Source organism: Vicugna pacos, chromosome 35 (assembly GCF_048564905.1).
Source record: "Vicugna pacos chromosome 35, VicPac4, whole genome shotgun sequence".
In the NCBI taxonomy this organism is placed as follows: Eukaryota; Metazoa; Chordata; class Mammalia; order Artiodactyla; family Camelidae; genus Vicugna; species Vicugna pacos.
In genome coordinates this window covers 31,499,435-31,519,076 of record NC_133021.1, presented here as the reverse complement: position 1 = coordinate 31,519,076, position 19,642 = coordinate 31,499,435, and the positions used below count along the sequence as shown (strand labels likewise).

General features: G+C 41.9%; 1 protein-coding gene across 2 annotated transcripts in view; it reads right to left on the bottom strand.

Annotated features, from left to right (window-relative positions):
• Positions 1-19,642, bottom strand: part of KIN (Kin17 DNA and RNA binding protein) — a 398,804-nt gene continuing 379,162 nt past the window's right edge. Inside the window, exons 4-15 of one of the 2 annotated variants that reach the window (XM_072954908.1) lie at positions 17,369-17,412; positions 17,160-17,282; positions 16,165-16,346; positions 15,503-15,551; positions 14,351-14,405; positions 11,502-11,631; positions 9,560-9,610; positions 7,775-7,843; positions 6,876-6,975; positions 5,130-5,230; positions 4,052-4,113; positions 1-3,320 (exon numbers count right to left, since the gene is read on the bottom strand). In XM_072954908.1, the coding sequence (XP_072811009.1) occupies positions 3,170-3,320; positions 4,052-4,113; positions 5,130-5,230; positions 6,876-6,975; positions 7,775-7,843; positions 9,560-9,610; positions 11,502-11,631; positions 14,351-14,405; positions 15,503-15,551; positions 16,165-16,346; positions 17,160-17,282; positions 17,369-17,412 (1,117 nt within the window). In that variant the 3' untranslated portion in view covers positions 1-3,169. The remainder of the gene's footprint in view (positions 3,321-4,051; positions 4,114-5,129; positions 5,231-6,875; positions 6,976-7,774; positions 7,844-9,559; positions 9,611-11,501; positions 11,632-14,350; positions 14,406-15,502; positions 15,552-16,164; positions 16,347-17,159; positions 17,283-17,368; positions 17,413-19,642) is intronic. The other variant, XM_006213122.4, reaches the window with a different exon arrangement.

The following is a 19,642-nucleotide window of genomic DNA, read 5'->3' as shown; positions in this document are numbered from 1 at the left end:
TGTCTGTTAAACAGATTTACTTAAACACATCAATAAAAAATGACAGGCAGTTAGAATCCACAAACGGACAATAAGCACACGAGGGAATGGGGTCCAGTGGCACTCCCAATGAGGAAAACTCAAGGAATTTGGTTTCCCAGGGCATTGATGCCAATAACTTGACACAATCACAAGCCAAGTTGGTGAAAAACAATAGCTTTCCAAAAACTGAGAAGCCACAGACAGGGAGAAAATATTTACAAAAGACATATCTAATGTAAGACCGTCATCCAAAATACACAAAGAACTCTTAGAATTCAACAGTAAGGAAGTGAATGACCCAATTTAAACATAGACAAAAGACCTGAATAGACACCTCCCCAAAGCAGGTGCACAGATGGCAAATAAACATATGGAAAGATGCTAACAGCCTGTGTCAGCAGACTGCAAATTAAAACGAGATACTGCTGCGTACCTCCAAGAACGGCCAAAATCAAGACACCACCAAATGCTGGTGAGGATGCGGAGCAACAGGGACTCTTCTTCACTGCTGGTGGGGATACAAAATGGTGCAGCCACTTTGGAAGGAAGACACTCTTACCACTCAATCCAGCAATCATGCCCCTTGGCATTTACCCAAATGCATTGCAAACATGTTTAGACACAAATCTGCACATGGATGTTTATGGCAGCTTTATTCATAGTTGATGAGGCCTGGAAGCAACCAAGATGTCCTTCAGGAGGTGAACGGAGAAATAAACAGGTATACGTAGCTACTGTGATGTTACTCAGCGCTTGAAAGAAATGAGCCGTCAAGCCATGAGAGGACACGTGGAGGAAACATAAGTGCATGTAATTAAGCCAGTCTGGAAAGGCAACACGCTCGGTGAGTCTGACTGTAAGACATCCCTGAGGAGGCACAACCACGTAGACAGGAAAAAGACCCGTGGTTGCTAGAGGCCGGGGACGGGGTGGGGGGCGAGTAGATGGATTCAGACTGATGAAACTACTTTGTGTAACGGTGAATACATTTCATCATAAATTTGTCCAAACCCACAGAATGTACAGCATCAAGAGTGAACTCTAAGGTGAACTGTGGACTTTGGCTGATAATGACATGTTAATGAAGGTTCATCAAATGTAACAAATTTGTGGGATGCTGACAGTGGGGGAAACTATCATTCAACTTCACTACCACTGATGAAAATATAAGTTCAGAGTATATGAAGGATTTCCTCTAACTGTAGGATTCTTAATCATCTTATATAAGAACACTTTACCATAATGTTCTTTTAATGAAGATTTAAAAAATCATCAAGGAAATATTACAAAGGAAACAAAAACAACAAGGGCAAAATTACAGAATTTTGATACTGCTTGAGACATAGATTTTTCTATAAGTTTAGCTAAACAACTATACAGTAATATTTAAATAAATCCATCTATTTTATACAAAAGAAACACCCTAACACAGTAGAGCCTTGTAATGCCTCGGTAAACACCAATTTGATGCTTTAAGATTTTAATGTGTTGTTAACAAATTTTCAAACTCAGGCAAGTTTAGAAATGTCTTCATATTGAATTCCTTCAACTCTGCGTCCTTTTAAAGGTCCCTACAAATTAAAATAATTGAAAAGGTTAAAAAACACACACATACTGACAAGACAAGAAAGGACGTACACTTTTGGATACAAATTTGCCTTTTCCACATCCCTGAAACGCCTCAAAGCAGCTAACAACAGTCCTACACGTCTGTGAATCTGAATAGTCTTCTATGCTGTCTTCATCAAGAACCGGCCGTATTTTCTTCAATGACATGTGACACGTGTGAAATTCTAGCTTCCGGGGGCAGAGACCTGCTAGCTGGTCAGCTGCTTCTCTGCTTCCTGGATAAAGCTAACTTCCTGGCTCTCCCGGTGGGAGTGGCTGTAGGATGGAGCTCTGGTCCACGGAAGGGAACAAAGAGCTGGGTGCCACCTGCAGGCCCTTCTGTCCCCCTGCGGCCCACCCGAAGCACAGGGACATGGGCGCTGTCAAAGGCGCTGGTTCAAGGTGGTGGAGCCACAGTTGGAAGGACCCTGGACTCACCACCACTTAGAAAGAACCCTTCCCTCACTGAGAAGGCCCACATGGACTTTAAGACGAGACGTTAACTTTGTGCCGTCCTCGACTGGGGGTTTCTTTTTCTTCAGGGCCATTGTTTTAAGCAATACAGATCCTCGCCCTCAGACGTGTTTGTCTAGTTTAGCTGTGACAGCCTGGTCTTATTACAGAAAATGAGTCTAACCTGAAATATATATAAATATATTTTTATATTTTTTTGGTCTTTTTTCTTGAGGGGGTAGTTAGGTTTATCCACTTAGTTATTTTTAGAGGAGCTACTGGGGATTGAACCCAGGACCTTGTGCATGCTGAGCACGTGCTCTACCACTTGAGCTACAAACTCCCCCCAGAAATATATTTTCTTTACCCCTTCATTTCCAACAAAAAGGGCAAGGGGAATACTGGATGAATGGAAGAAGACGCCTGTCATAAAAGCAGATACAGCCTGGGAGCACAGAGGCTAAGAACATGGGCGCTGGACCCAGACTGCCCAGGTTCAAACCCCTCCCCCGGCAGGTGGCTCAAGTCCTCGGTGCCCCGTTATCCCAGCAGGGAACACTGACAGTGCCTACCCGGCGGGCCTGCTGGGACACATACGTGAGTGAGCACACAAATGCTCAGAACGACACCTGGAGCAGGACGTGGACGTGAGCACAGTGGTTCTCAACACTTCATGTCAAAGCTTTTGGCTAAAATTTGAAAAGTTGGTTCCCTCCCTTGTGAAATGTAAAAAGATGATGATGACTCTAACCCTGGACTGAGATCTTAACATTTTTTTACTGAGACTCACACCCTCCTTTACAAAATACTTTAAAAAGCCTCTTTCTTTTCATATACAATGACAATTACATATAAAGGAAGCGAGTTCCCAGATGAAGTGTGACCCAGGTTGACTCTTTGATTATCAAGTTTAAAGGCTGAAGGTCAATTCCACCTTTATGATAAGAATGCCAAGCAGAGGATTCAGAAGGGAGCCAGACATTTGGGTTAAATACCTACCCAGCTGAGGTTGGTTTTGAACAATTTGTGAGCTACTTTAAAAATCTACTTAATAATTGTGTAAATTTCAAGTATTATAATACTGATACTAAAATTTAAGATGCCAGAAATGATAAAAATAGAAAAAAATCACTTGAAGGTTAATGTTTTTCAGGACATTGACTTGGAGAAAACATGGGGACATAGGAGACAGACTGATATACACAAACACGGATTTTTTTTTTTTTAATGGAGGCAGGCTGCAAAAGAAAAAGAAAAAGAAAAAAAATTTAAAAATTAGCACGTGGGTTTCCTCTCCCAAAAGTCCACGCTGCTCGGCAATCAACCCGAAAGGCTTTCGTGCAGACCCCCTGTGAGGTTCTGTGTCAGCACAGCACTGTGGCAGTGAGAGCGCGAGGGAGAAGGTGGGACTGGGGGTTTATGGGGGGTCAGGGGAGAATCAGCGCCCGAAATCACACAGACTGTGACGCAAAGGCATGGATGGAACCTAGACTATCCTGCTTCCCTTAGAGGAAAACATGAAGCGGGATCTAAGTTGGATATTATCATGAAATTAAAAAGTGGAGAAGGTTCAAGCTGCCAGGGAAATAGAAATCTTCCATGATCTAATGCTGATTAAATCAGAGAAAAACTGATTTTAAAAAATGTTGTTCATTTAGTCAGATTAATAAATTCCTCAGTGACAAGTGGCACTCCCTGTTTCTTTTTTCCCCCCGAGTCTGTGTTAGTTGGTGATTAGGTTAGTATTTTCAGGGACGGGAAAAAATGCTTTATTTACTTAAATGGGATTTCTCTCAAATAAGGACCTAAACGATTTTTCTAGAAAGCCCTTCTGAGGGCTTGGGGACCTGTGAGCTCCTTAAAGAGAACACGGCAAAGCGGGCAGTTCATGTGCGAGTTCTTGGAGAGAGCCCACAGCTTTCATCAGCTCTTCAGGAAGTCTCCTGTTCCCCCAAATACCAAAACTTACTGTAGCGGAGGGAAAAACCCCGCGTCTAGAGAGACAGACACACAGTGCAGTAGTTCAGGGGTCTGAAAAGAATCAGGCAGTTAGGAGACGTGTGTTTCAGACCCTCCTTCTGAAGACAGCTTAGGCCTCACGCGCCCTCACGCGCAGACCTGTCAGTGAGCTGTCAGCTCTAGATCAGTAAGCAATTTTACCTAATCATTAGAGCTCTTTAAATTAACTACTTCATTAATCTCTCCTACCTTACATCCTTTATGAAAGAAGGACATTAAAAAAACTGCTGACCTCTGTGGCTTCTCCCCGATCAGCTATGACCATACTTTCCCCGCTGATCACACTACGGCAGACTGAGCTCCACGTTAGATGTGAGGGGAGAACTGGGAAGTGAAATTATCCCTATTATGTACACTTTTATGAAACAGAAAGGCTGGGGAAAAAAACAGACCAAAATGTGAATGGAGGTTATCGTTTGCCTAGGGGATTACGGATTAATTAAAAGATTATTTAAACTGTAGTTTTCAGCTTTTTTATACAAGAGCATTGCTACAGGCTGAATGCTTGAGTCCCTCCCCAAATTCATCCAATGTATCCACAAAGTGATGGCATCAGGGTGGGGCCTTGGAGAGGTGACGAGGTCATGAGGCAGGGCCCTCAGGAAGGGGATTAGTGCCCTTAATGGGGAGCCCAGAGTGTTCCTTTGCCCCTTCCACCACATGGGGACCCCTGAACCAGGAACCAGGACCTGCATAGACACCAAATCCGCCTGTGCTTGATCTTGGACTTAAGCTCCAGGAATGTGAGGGATAAAGTTCTGCTGTTTACAAGCTCCCTGCCATCCTATGGTGTTTTGTTACCATAGCCTGAACAGATTAAGACAATGTATGGCATTTCTCTCGTAATCAGAAAATAAATTGCTCTAGCAATGACAGTTATTAGAGAAAATAAGCTTATAGACTTCCAAGTAGGAGGGAGGGCAAACAGAACACCCAAACTCTAAAATAAAACACCAATCCAGTGAGAAAAACACATGGCACATTTCAAAAGCACTCTGACATTTCTGTCTTTGTGTAAATACACTTACAGTTTCAATGACTATAGTAGCTGAAAACGTCTTCTCATTGATGGATTCTAGGGTGCCTTCATTGCCTCTGTAGCCTCCATTTAAAACAAGAATTCTTTTCCCTACAACAGAAAACAGTTAACACTTAATACAAAGAAAATGTCCAGTTTCGTCTACTTTCTTACAGTCAAATGCAGTTACACTGAATCAACATAATGGAAAATAAAACCCTTCTCTTAGAAGTTCCTCTTTTTCAATTTTTTTTGAGTGGGGCAGTAATTAGGTTTATTTATTTTTTTAATGGAGGTACCGGGGATGGAACCCAGGACCTCACGCAGGCTAAGCATGCGCTCTACACTGAGCTCTATCCCCACCCCACCTCAAGAAGTTCTTACTCATTTAATATTTGTAAGATTCTGAAGTATAGCTTGTAGTTACTTTGATTACTATGGCAGTACGAGACTCATTTTTCCCGCTTGTCAAAGGGATGTTTAAATCGCAGACTGCAAGGTGCGGACGGTTCTTGGAGGCTGTGTCCCAGAGCCCAGACATAATCAGAACAACTTCAGCTTACTTTCATTTCTCTCTTTGTAAAATCCTGAGATGGCTAGCAGTTTCATAAAAATGTAAACATCACGCTTACCATCTGATTGAGTCATTCTATTTCTAAGAATTGTCCCAATAGAAACCATCTATCCATACAAAGACCTGGACGTGAATATTCTTAGCATCTTCATTTGTAACAGCCAGAAGCTGTCACACAACCCCAATGTCCACCGGCAGATGACTGGGTAAGGACACTGTGGTGCGTCCACAGAGTGAAAACACTCAGGAATAAAAAGGGATGAATTACAGATGCACATGACAACGTGGATGAATCCAAAATAATATGCTTAGTGAAAGAAATCAGACAAACATAGGACACACTGTACAACTTACTTACAGAAATTCTAGAAACATGGGAGCTAATCTACGGTGACGGAAAGCAGACTGGTGGCTGCCTGCGGGACGTGGAGGAAGGAACGGAGTGGGGAGCGAAGGATCATAAAGGGAACTGAGGACATTTTGGGGGTGATGGATTCTTTCACTAATGGACTGCAGGGACGGCTTTCATGGCATTATGCACGTGCTGAAACATCAAATTAACATACTTTATACAGACGCAGTGTATGTCAAGGACACCTCATTATAGCTGGAAAAAAGTCCACAATTTCTAATCCATAAAGTGAATTTTATTTTAGGGAGAAAGAACACAGGATCTGATACACAGAAGTTTTAGAGACTTAACATTATCACTGTGCCAGCAGTGACAGCACACCAAGAGCTCTGGTCAGAGGCAGACGCCCAACCCCGGCAGCGCTCACACCGCGCGCGGAGGCGCCCAGCTGGCAGACAATTAAGGAAAAGGAAGAGCAAAATAATGCTGGTTTTTATACTTTACCATCTCAAGTAGCTAAACAAATGTATTAATAGTAATCCTAATATGATGGACTTTATCTAGATATGTCTGTGATTTGCTTCTGGAAGAAATAAAAAGCAAAGATTCTAGGAGGGGAAAATTTATTCATGTCACAAAAACAGCTTTCTCAGAGGACTGCTAAACCACCACGTTGCCAAGTCAAACAGGGACTGGTTATACTGGCAAGGATATATTTCTAAAAATACCTCGTATCTATAACTACCAAGCAATGTCAATAGCTATGGTTTTAAGAACAGAATCACTTATTTCGATGGGACACACATTAGAAGGTCTGCAGAAAGGTTTACCTGGTGCTGGAATGACTGTTTCTAAGTGAGTCTGGTCGAGCTTCAGCTTGTCTCCAGAGTCAATCATCTTTACAACAGCTGTGTATCTGTCAATTACTTCCTATCACATAAAACCAACACTTTTATAATAGAAGAGAGATGCGAACACAAATCCCAAAGGGCAGAAATAAATAAATGAGAAACAGATGCAATTCTAACCAAAAGGTAAAAGCAACTCATTTAAGAGCAACTCCTCAAAGTTCCCTTCCTACAGGCCGTGGATGAGCGCTCAGTCTGTGGTTCTTGAAGAACTCAATTCAAAGCTAGGGTTTTCATCTGGGGAGAAAAGACTGGTGATCTCAGAAAAAAGACTTAAAGAAATACAATGAGAGGGACAGCTCTGCCTCATTTCAAGTCCAGCAGAAGGGCAATTTACACACGCATGAGGCTGGGTGCTAGCGTGAAACCATCCTTAGGAAAAGCAAAAGAAAGGAAAGGAGCAGAGTGTCGATTTTTAAATTTTAAAACCCTCAAGTGGTCTAATGACAGTCTTTTGGGCAAAACATAAGGAAGTCCTCCTTGGAAGCGGGGGCATACTTACACTGTCCATCATTAACAAAGAGAACGCACCTCACTGGCTAGCAAGGCGTGCACGCTGAGTGTTCTAGGAGGCGGCACTGGCTTTTAGATACACTATTTGCTCCAGTAAGAAAGCAGACCAAGGCCAAGTATAAACTCTGGCTAGAAACGAAATATTTCTCTGACAATTGTGAATTCGGCCTTCCTTTTATGGAATCCTCAAGAACTTCAGACACACTGTTTCTGCCACTGGGACTTGATTTTTAAGGACTATCAAAACGGCGTTCCTTAGCCACCCACCAGCTCCTTCCCCAGTTCCATCCGTGACTTCATGCCCTTACCTTCACAATGCCCTTTTTCTTATGATACTTTTCTCCAAGTTTTTTGGTTATAATTTTCACTACAATTTCCTAGGAAATAAGAAAAAATAAAGATGGAAGGAAAGACATAAATTATCTTTCCCCTTTTAATCCTTCATTTTAAACCATTTTCACCAAAAATCATACTAAAACGTTCACTGCTTTGCTAAATAAGACATTTTGGAGTCGTGAGCCTTCCCAACAATGACAAAACATTTCCTCAGTCATCTCCCATTCCTTCTTTCTGTTTTTATTCAACATGGTTACCAAGGGGAAAAAATTCATATGTTGTGGCTGATTTCCACACAGGTTTCCTGAAATCTAGGAAACTTTTATCCTCCAGTCTCAACTTTATTAATCCAGGGCTTTCAGAGATAGCGTCCTTCTTTCTCTCCATTCAAGGAGTGACAAGCGTCAAGGATACTCTAGGTTGGTGTTCACCACTGATGAACACTCAGAAGGCAAGAGCCTTGCTGGGAATTGCAAGAAAATGGAGGCTCTGAGCTAATAAAGGCTGACACTTCCCGCAATGTTTTTTCTCCTGATGTTGCTTTGAATTTCTGACACAGGCAGGATACCTCCAGATGAGCTCCTGCTGACAGTACAGTTCTTCTGAGCATCTCGTTCTCAAATGGAAGAGAGACCTGAGCTGACTGTATATGAGTGCATTCTGAGTTTGCTTCTCTGCTGATATTTTCCTGATGTGGATTAGCTGTCGAATGGTGGACGATGACAATTAAATCACCTGACAATGTCATAGTCACCACAAGGATCCTGCACTTGCTACACTAAGCAGGTACAACAGAGGTACTAGACGGACTTCAATAAACCAGGGTAAAAATTACGTCAGCAAACATCTAGCAAGGACTTTGCAGGGGAGGATGTCTAGCAGCAGAATAACGTGTCTAAGAGCAGCCCTGTGACCAACCAGCTTCTGTAAGAATAACTAAGATGCCCTGCAGGCTTTCTGAAAACTTCACACTTCCGTAAGTTCAAAACAGGGCAGCAATGAATAGTCACTTTTAAAAGTATTTAATAAATGTTTAAAAATTATTATGAAGTTGTTATCTTACAAGAATAAGCAATGAAGTGAAATAAATCAGGCAGAGAAAGACAAATACTACATGACATCACTTAGATGTGGAATCTAAAAAATACAACAAACTAGTGAATAAAACAAAACAGAAGCAGATTCACAGATACAGGGAACAAACCAGCAGTTACCAGTGGGGAGGGGGGACAGGGAGGGGCAATAAAGAGTTTGGGGGAAAGAAGAGTTATTATGAGATTACCTGGAGTTATGTGTGTGAAACTTTTGAAAATTGGAAAGCACTGTAGAATTTAAAGAATCTTTCATTTGATAAATTTTTTTTAAAGTTTAGAAAATTAGATTAAGAAAAAAATTTTTAAAAATAAGCAATAATAAACAATCAATAAAATACAAAGCTTTCCTTGAATTTGGATAATTAAAACCTTTTTTTTCAACAAAGTACCTGACTAGGTATTCTTACTGAAAATAATTCCAGGCTTAAATTCAAGGTATCCACGAGCAAATTCGGCATTAAACTCAAGGAACGTTACCGGTCTATGAAATTGATGTAACCCTCCAATACGGGTACAACCAATACTTATAGAGGCATTAAAGTTATCAAACTATCTGTAGAATTTACACATATTTAAGAAATTCAGTCATTTATACCAAATGCTATTTAAATCATTCACTTAAAAGCACATTTAGAACCTAAGCAGCCTCGCTGGAATACGTACGGGCTGGAGCCAGTGGTCTGTTCGGGCAGTTCTCTTCTTCTCCTCTTCAATCTGGGGAATACGTAAGACGTTCATAAAGCTACCTCTTTAAAATCCTAAATTTATTTCAAATAACATTCTACTCAGCAAAAGAACACCGTAAAACACACCTCGCAGAAGATCGACACAGTTTGCAAGTGCTGATAAACATAAGCCAACATCTTTTGCAACTAGTTTTTGATTGGAAAAAAAGGAACTTGGATTTAAGAAAACATGCGAAAGGCAAGTCAACCGGCCAGGAAAGTAAGTGCAGTCAGCCCGCCTCTGGTCACTGCCGCAAGGCCACCTGCCAGCGTCACCAGCCCGAGCCCTGCTCGCCCCGCTGCGGCTGTCATGAGCTGGAAAACAGGCAGCGCTCTCGGGGGGTAAAAACTTAACTCTTCTGGACCAACTGAGCACACAAACTGGGCCTGCAGTTTGATTGCAAAGAGGAGCTTCCCTATTTGATAAGGGTAATAGAGCCTGTGAGTGGAGGGGAATAAAAACACAGCCAAGAGAGATGAAAATAAAAGGGCGACCAAAAGGGAAACGTGCTGATGGCCGGTCTGGTCGTATCTCACGCCTCTGTCTTCCTCGACTGCTTAAAGCTAGCCTGAAGTGCCAACTTTCAGAGGGACTGGACAAGGAAATTCTCTGGCTGATTCAAAACCTCACTTTAATTCCTCCAACTTCCCAATGTGAACAAGGAATCTTCCACATCTGGCATGTATTACATTCCGAGCAGGTAGACCTGGATTTCCATTTACTTCGAGTTACATCAGAACTGCCTACAAGACCCTGTGGCGCTGCCCCTAATTCTCTCCCCAGCTCCCAGCGCCGCCTCTCTGGTGCTCACCGTGCTCGGGCCCCGGGGGCCTCTCCTCGGGAGGCCTGAACTAGAGCTCTCCTCCGCCCTGGCACCTTCTCACAAGCGATCTCCCCACTCCCTGCCCTCAGACCCAGCTCCTTAGCACTTAGCATTTTGTAATTACTCAGCCACTGGTCCACTTGATCTCGGAATGTCCCCCTCGCTAGACTAAAATCTCCGTGACACGCAGGGACAGTGTTTTCCTCCCTACTCTACAGACGCGGGACCTAGCACGACGCCCAGCACGGAAGGCAGCTCAGTGATCACTGAGTGCTGGGGTGACCACTTCCCACAGTTTAGTACACACATCGTTATGCTTGAAGCTTTTCTGACCGCCCTGCACCTGTTAGGACTGTGACAGGGAAGACCGAACAGTCACCTCCTGTCCCTTCACAGATGAAGAGACGGGATGAGGAGACTAGAGGGAATGACAGCACAGGGCATCCATTTATCCTTTCTCTTCACCTCGTCTACCTATTTCATAAACGTTTTGATGCAGGAAGGCTCAGTGTTCGAAGGGAGGGAGGTGTACTTAAGAATATATTAAGAACCTTCCACAGAGCTACTCTAGAATTTCAGGTGAATTTAGAGCCAAAGGGTCGCCCTAGGTTTTTAATGACTCATTATACAAACTTGGCCAGTGGGTTAAACCAAATAAAAACGTGTCGGAGCTTTCCCTCCCCGGCTGGGAGGCGGTAAGTGGAAGTCAGAGGCACTCGGAGAGCCCAGGCTGGTGGGAGTTCCAAGGAGGAAGCCAACTTCATGGAGCCACTGGAGGGCAATAGAGTTTTCATTTCTGGCTTCAGTTCCCACCGCAGTCCCCCTAAATGAACTCTACCGACCATAACGTCACAGAGAGCTTCGAAGGCAGCGCTTGAGGCAAGAAAATAACCCTATTTAGGGAGGTTCCACCCCTATTCAGATGGAAGCACCCAGGCTCTCCCCCTAATCTAGCACGAACACATTCATCTCACAAGTGGTGAAACCAACTTCCCTTGGCTTGAAGCGCGTCATTCCCCTACCAGCTGGGGCTGAGGGGCGGTTCATGAAGTGTACCTCCATGATCTCGTCCAGCGCTGATTTCTTCTTCTTCTTCTCCTTTGACTGAGCTGAGCTCTGGGAAGACTCCTTTCGCTTCACTGATGCTGCATTTCCTATTGTCTTCAGGGCACTTGGTCCCAAAGAGCTGACGGGAAGAAGAATCATGCTGTTCACAAAAACGGTGCAAAGACGTGGGCTTTCTAACAGGGGACTCTACTCAATAACTTGTAAGCGCTTATAATGAAAAAGACTATGAAAAGGAATATATATATATATATACGTATATATATATACGTATATATATACGTATATATATATACACAGACATACATACCTACATACATAAACACACACACACACACATATAACTGAATCACTATGCTGTACACCAGAAATTAACACAACATTGTAAACCGACTATACTTCAACAAAAAGACTTTTAAAAAAGACACAGGCTTTTTAATGTGCAAAAAGAGCAACACAGAAGAAATCTGCTCTGTGGTTAACCTACAGCAGATGAGTCAAAACAATGGAAGACGCATCTGCCACTTACAGGCCTGGGAGCACCACGAGAACACGTGACCGTCCCTGCCCCTCACCCCTGCAGTCGGTGCCAGGGCACCAGCGCGGCAGAGTGATGACAGCGCCAGGGCTAGGGTCACCAAGGTCTTATCCTATTTCTGCCGGGACCTTGAGCAGTTAACTTTTCCCGGGCTCAGCTCCCCATCTACAAGTGGGGTGAATAATGCGAACCAACTCCAGCTCGACTGCAAGGATTGAGGAAGATGCTTGTAAGCTGGCTGGTGGACGTCCAGCACGTTGCTGTCAGTTCTATTTTTTTTAAGCGAAGATCTCAAAATTCAAGCAAAAATTTTTATTGCTCCCAACGGCCTAGAGTCGATGGTGTACCTTCTAAACATTTAGTGGTTAATAGCAAATTGTCACCGCTGGCCCCAGCGTGCCTCCTGGATCTACTATGTGCACCCGTCATTCTGAACAACTCCCTTCTGACTGAGCCACGTCCTATGCTCCAAGCCTTTGCAAATTTGCACACGCCCCTTTTATACCTAAAGTGGTCTCTCCTTTTATCTCTGCTTGCCGAGATCCTTTAAGATCTATTCTTCATGACGCTTCCTGGATCCTGTCAATTTTTGAGCGACCACAGCACTTTGGGGCATGCACCCCACTGCGCCCTGTGTATGACCATTTGTATATGCGACTCCTCTCTCACAGGAGGGGGAGACCAGACATACATGTATATACTTTCCCCTGTAAAGTAGCAGTAGCTATTTTGTGACGCGGATAAAACAGATGCTCCGTTAATTTGCTGACTAACTGAATCTTACCAGTCCCAGTATTTAATCTGTCATACTAATAAAATATGAAACAAAGAATATACATTTGCACGAAGTTAACATGGAGTTAAACATGAAAAAAAGTGTGATTAATAGAAGATACAATGGAATTATTATGTTCCATTATTTAGACTTTTTTCTCAAGGCATTTAAAGGCAGGACGAGCTTTACTAGCAGCTGAATGACTGTAAGGACTCCCAGTGTAGCTGGCAGTCAGCCGAAATCTTGGCTTCGTATGTGAGGGTTTGTAGGTCAGGACGCCCCTACTCCATCTTCAATGAAGCCTTTCTATCTAAGTGTAAGGCTTTACTCTTACCCTTATGAAATTTCACTTACTGGGTTTTGTCCCATAATTCAATACTCTGAACATATTTTTAAGTTCTGAGGTTTGTGACAACTGTAAATAATATACATTGGTTGTGAACAGATTCAGTCCAGACACACTCTTCAATGTGCTACTTAAATATTCTATATATTTAAATGTACTTTGAGCTAGGAATCCACCGAATTTAGCAGTAATTCTGGGTCATATCAACCACAATAAGTCTCTGCAAACAGGCTCTGATAACCCTAGCAGAAGGGAAGCTACGATTTAACTGGTGATTTGGGGGCCTAGCAATTGCTTTCTTCTTACATGTTCACAAACTACCTCTTTTCTATCGTAATCAGTAATACCAGCTTGCTACTATTGTTTTTTGGAAGATTTTTCTCCACTTTTGGAAAAAGTATTTGCTTACTTTTCTGCTTTCTGAGTCTTCTCACATTCTCCATGATTCCTCAAATCTCATCAACAGTGAGCCATCAAACACACTGATACATTATTCAGTACTTTGGTATCTGTCTCAGCTTGGAAGCTTTAACTTATTTAAAGCTGTTAGATACTTTTCTTAAAATTAAACTGAATGAAAAACAAACCCAATTAAAAAACAGGCAGTAGACATTTCTCCAAAGAAGATATGTAAATGGCCAAAAGGCACAGGAAAAGATGCTTAACATCACTGATCATCAGAGAAATGCAAATCAAACCCATGATGAAATACTACTTCACATTCATTAGAATAGCCATTATAAAATATACATATATAAAATAGCCAGTGTTGGAGAGAATGTGGAGTAACTGGAATCCTCGTGTAATTGTTTTTTTTCTTATTTGGCTCTTGTGAATAGTGCTGTTTTGAACACTGGTGTACAAATATCCATCCAAGTTCCCGCTTTCATTTCCTCTGAGTATTTACCCAGAAGTGGAATTGTTGGAATGTATGGTAATTCTGCATTTAATTTTTTTAAGAACCGATGTACTATTTTCCACAGCAGCGGTACCATTTTACATTCTCACCACCAATTATATGTCCTAAGAAAATAAAACAATCGACCATCAAAGAAGAAACAAACAAAAAAAGATAACAGCAACCAGAAAAAAATTAATGCACAAGACTGCACCTTTTAAAATGCAGTAATTGACATACACAAAAATGCTCGGGTTCTAAGACACCTGTTCCTGGAGCTCACCTTGATTTAGATGTTGCTGCTGAGCTACATGCTCCTTTGTTCAAATTAAATGTAACTGCAAGAGAAGAATTGGTATTTCATATGTATTTCAGGAAAACTGTAATAAAACATCAGATAAATACCACAATGCACCCATATAGAAATCCATGGACATCTGAACAAATGAGAGCTGGAATGCTCCTGCCCAGAGACCCTTAAGTCCTGTAAAACAGCCTGGACCAGTGCCCACAGAGCTGGGAAAGACCATCAACAATATGGCAGCTGGCCTGGGCTGATGCCCACTCCACGGCCCCCTCTCCCCGGGGTTACAGGAATCCAGTTTTGTTTACATGTCCATACCCCGCACACATGGCCTGGAGGATGCTATCTGTGGTCTGAAGGTTTGTGTCCCCCCTGAATTCAAGTGTTGCAAAGCCAATGCCCAAGGTGATGGGACCACAGGAGGTGATCAGTAAGGTTCTTTGGTCTCAACCAATCAAAATAACCCCTCTTCCAATGATTATTTTTGAGGTGGACATGGGATACAGTCTGGCCAAGGACATTCAAAAGGAAGCCTGCAGGTGGGAGGAGTGTCTTCTAGGAGAAGTTCCCTTGTTCACGAGGGACTCCAGAAGAGAGAGACGCTCTCTGTCATCCTGTGGACAACGCTGGGTCTCATACGATGGCTGAAAGCGCTGGCAGCCACCTCATGTCTAGCTGCTGCATAGGATGGCGTCTGGAATGACACTACGTCCGGGACTCTTGGTACAGAAAGACACTTCCTCCAGGTTTACACTGATTTTATTCAGTCTTGTTACTTGTTGCTGAAGGCATCCCATCCAATTCATTATTATCACCTTTTCATTTCTTGATGAGAACAGTGCATCCAGACAGCTAACACGTATTTTATTTATCTACGTATGTACGTATATATGTTTGAGGTAGGAGGTAATTAGGATTATCCATTTACTTATTTATTTTAATGGCAGTCCTGGGGATTGAACCTAGGACCTTGTGCATGCTAAGCACGAACTCTACCCACCGAGCTATCCAGCTATCCCCTCCTTCCCCAGACAGATAACACATCTTGCTCCCAAACAACTTGCTAGTTTTTTGGCAAAGCCAGTACAAAAGCATCCATATTTTAAAAGGAAGAAAGAAAAGTAAAACTACCTTTTTCTTCATCATTTTCTCTGCTTAATTCTGTAAAAATAGGGGCCTCCTTAAAAAAGAAAAAAGAGGCTGAAGGTTTGGTTCACAATGCATTTCTTATTAATATTCAGTAGTCCTGAATTATGACTAAACGGTTAAGATACTGACAGATGACACGTGCTGCAGATACTCTCCAGTGGGGAATTATTCTACGGGGGGAAGAAGTAGCTTTTCTGTACCAAACTCCAGAAGTTCACGTACATTTTCATTTCTACTACAATCTAGGCAGAAAGCAACAACATAAAGCAATAAACTTTAGGACTCTTAGCTAGAGGATTACTTTCAAAAGCAAAACCTTTCTCTCTTGTGGGACGATTTAGTGGTCAGACTAACTCAAAGAACTGCATGTAACATCCACCTCTGCCCCCAGTAGCCTTGGCTTCCTGGTCAACCTCATCGCCTCCCTGAAGGCTTAATCATGTATGTATTTAGAGCTGTGATAAGGATTAAGGGTGTACAAAGGAGACACTCCGCATAGTCCCTGCCACATTAAGTATTTGATAAATGATGTCAATAGCTGTTTCTACTAATAAAAAAAAAGATGACCTTGAGATCTAGCTAAAATATTTTTTTAGCTAATGCCCTTATAAGATCTCACAAAGGAATACAATGGTGATGCTCACCTGCTCTTTCCCTTCCAGGCCTCTTCGCACTTGTTCTTGGATAAATTTGGCAGTTTTTTCTTCATCATCAAGGTCCTGCTTCTTCTTTTTCTCCAGTTCCAGCTGCCGGCGGATGGTTTCCGGGTCCCTGTCTATATACTGAATATACCAGCCTTTTGGTGTCTCATCCACTTTGCACAAGCCTTAAAAAAAGTAACACACGCAGTAATTGTGTATACAATCAAAGCTGAAAGTAAATGTAAGTGTGTTCCAAGTCTGCATTATTTACTCATCCATTCAAATACACTCATTCAAACACATTCAAATACACAAATGTATACAGCACATGAATTTTCCATATTTTACAGCTAGTAAAATTTAGATTTTAAACGAAAAATTTCTCTCTTTAAACAGAAAAAAATTCTTATTTTGCTTTCCAACTAGTTAGGCTGAGGCAACATGTTTAAACAAGGGGAACACATGAAAAAAAACATTACCTTGCTCAGTAATTATTCAAATGTGTCTAAGTATTTCCCATCCGCAGAATGCATGATATTCTGCGACGCAAGAATTACGCCCCCCACAAAATGGGTAAAGAAACACACTGAATAAGTAAATTTCTTTCTCTTTTCTTTCCCCAAACTTCCTATCCTATTAGAAATGGAAAAAGAGGCAGCAAACTTTTTAAAAAATCACCTTACAAAGGGATAACAAAAGTTTCGAAAAAGTGAAATGAGCGCGTGTGTGTTGGGTGGGGGATGGAAAAGGACAGGTAAGGACCCTTAACCTAATGTGCGGACGCTTCAGTGGTAAATCTTCGCACCGTCAAAGGACCACAGCGGACGTTCTTACACAGCCACAGCGCACAAAATCAGTCCTGGAAGACCACGCCTCTCCGTCAGTTTCTAATTGCCCTACTCTTCTTATTTTCCACAAACTTACGCAGAAAACATGACAACCCACTCTGCCTGCAATGCAGCGACACAACCACGGTTCAGATCGTGTCTCCTTCTCACCCTCTCTGCCCAGCCACTTGGTGAAGTCCGTCAGCGTCTCCCACTGCGTGGCGTTCATGTGGATGTGCTCCCGGTGGCTGATATATTCGTTGTAAACGATGTTGTTGTGAACTCTCTTGGTGCCTGAGGACAGATAGGACACTGCTGATCCGGAGCAGATTACGAGATTACAAAGTAGTTGTTATGTGCACAACACTTCAGAGGCTTACCAAAGCGTCTCCTGAGAAGCTCTAGAAAGTCATTTCGGAATTCCCTAATAAAGAAAGCAAGGAAAGCATTAAGGTAATTTCTACAAATACATAGCATCACCTTCCTGAAATGGAAGCCATGGTATGGTTTGAATGCCCAAATGACACATGAAACATCTGTGTGAACACCTGTTATGAACCTTTAAAAGCTCAACAAGGGAAGAATCCCGAAAGATTATAGCTTTCAAGAATTAAAAGTTAAAAGTCAGTTTAGAGTTGAAACCTTCTGTCTTGGCAAAGCCAGCACAGCAAAAGTGACCACACAGCTTTGGAGAGGGTCCTTCATGAAGTCTCAGTGCTACTGAATGTGGCACAACCATCCCATTCCAGTGATGGGAACAAAAATGCCCTTCCCACTTGAAGGCGGCAACTTCACTTGTCCCTCTGAGCAGGGCACAATGTGTCATGTGCAGATAAGCATAAGTGAGTAAGACAAAAATCTTGACCGAGGTTACAATCTAGCAGGAACAATCATAACAGAAGCCAAACTGAAAAACAGACATAACAAAAGATCACAGGAAGACCTAAGGAGATACCCAGAGATGTCTGGAGGTGGTCTTTAGCATGCGCAGTGAAGTATAAATGGGCCTTTTACAGGTGAAGAGGGAGAGAAGGCCATTCCCAGCTGGGGCAGAGGTGCGCCTGTGGCATCCTCGCCGAGCCCCGGCAGTGGGCAGGGACACCAGTCTCTACTAGCAGTCAATGGGTTCTCACCCCCGGCACTCACAGTGAAAACCAATGCTAGTTTCATCAAGAACTCAGTATTACTAATTGTCTTAAACCTCAGCTTTTGATTACATGTCCTTTTAATACCCTCTGTGATGAAATAATCATAAACTACTTCTCCTGCTGTACAATAACTGTCTTAAGGAAAAGCATTTGTGCTACTGTTTGAGCTGTGAGCCGACTATCTTCTCCACGATGGAACATTGTTTTTACTTGACAGAAAGATAGACATATAGAGTTATTCCAAATTAAGTGTGCAGTAGATAATTTCTCAAAAATAAACAAGGTGAGCCTGTCATGTCGAAGAAAACAACTGACGGTATTTGTCGCCAATGATAAAAGCTGAGCTTTTAAGTCGCAATTTGAATTTCGGTAAACCAGTTGTGCCTGGGAAATAAAGTGATACTTTATTTATTTGTACTTTTTGAAATACCTTGAAATGTCAAGCTAAAGAGGTTGGGTTTTATGGAGACAATAAAAAAAGCACTAAATAATTTACCTAGGAATTGACTTGTGAAAATCTGTGATTTAGAAAGATAATCTTGGGGTCAGTACAGCATTGAGAACAATAATTTTCAAAGTCTGGTCCCCAGACCAGCAACATCAGTATCACCTGGTGCCCAGTCGCCGTGATTATGACATACTTCCCAATACTTACAGACGTTTCTGACAACGTTGATGCTGACATTAATGAATATGATTTATGATTTTGCATAACAGAATGCATCACTGTTCTGACTTTCAGAACACTTGCATAACTTAGGGAACCGGTATTTTCCAAATGGCCAGTAGGTGACGTTACAAAATCATGCATGGGTACAAAATGCACTTAAAGTGAAAGATCAAATGGATTTTAATGTCATAGCACACAAAAAGTTAGCTGATATGGTCTCAGATTCTACACTGCAACTAACCTTTAAGAAATTACCACGCTACCATGTTTTGATGTAGTATCAAAGAAGAATATCCAAAATTATGTGAAAAGGCTATTAAAATATGCCCCCCACTTCCAACTCCACACCTATGTAAATGCTGAACTTTCTTTATATGTTTCAAGCAAAGCAGCGTTTCAAAATAGAATGAATGCAGAAGCAGATGTGAGAATCTATCTTCTATTAAGTCAGACACTGAAGAGATTTACAAAAATGTAATGCAATATCACATTTTCGAGGGAAGATATAGTTATTTTTCATTAAAATATTTATTTTAACAGACAGTAGGCTCATTATTGTTATTTTAAATGAATTACTAAATAATTTTTTTTTAAGTTCCCAGATTTAATCCCTAATTTACAAGTACCAATAGATATAACCCACATAAACAAGTCTTTGGGGTCCTTTGATAATTATTAAGAGGATAAAGGAATCCTAAGATCAAAAGGTCTAGAACTTTAGAAAGAGACATACAGAAGCAAGATTAAATACTGATAGCAATAACAGTAAGAATTAACAGCTAATACTGATGAGCATGGGGCACTCTTAAACACTTTAAAAGTACCAACTCATTTAA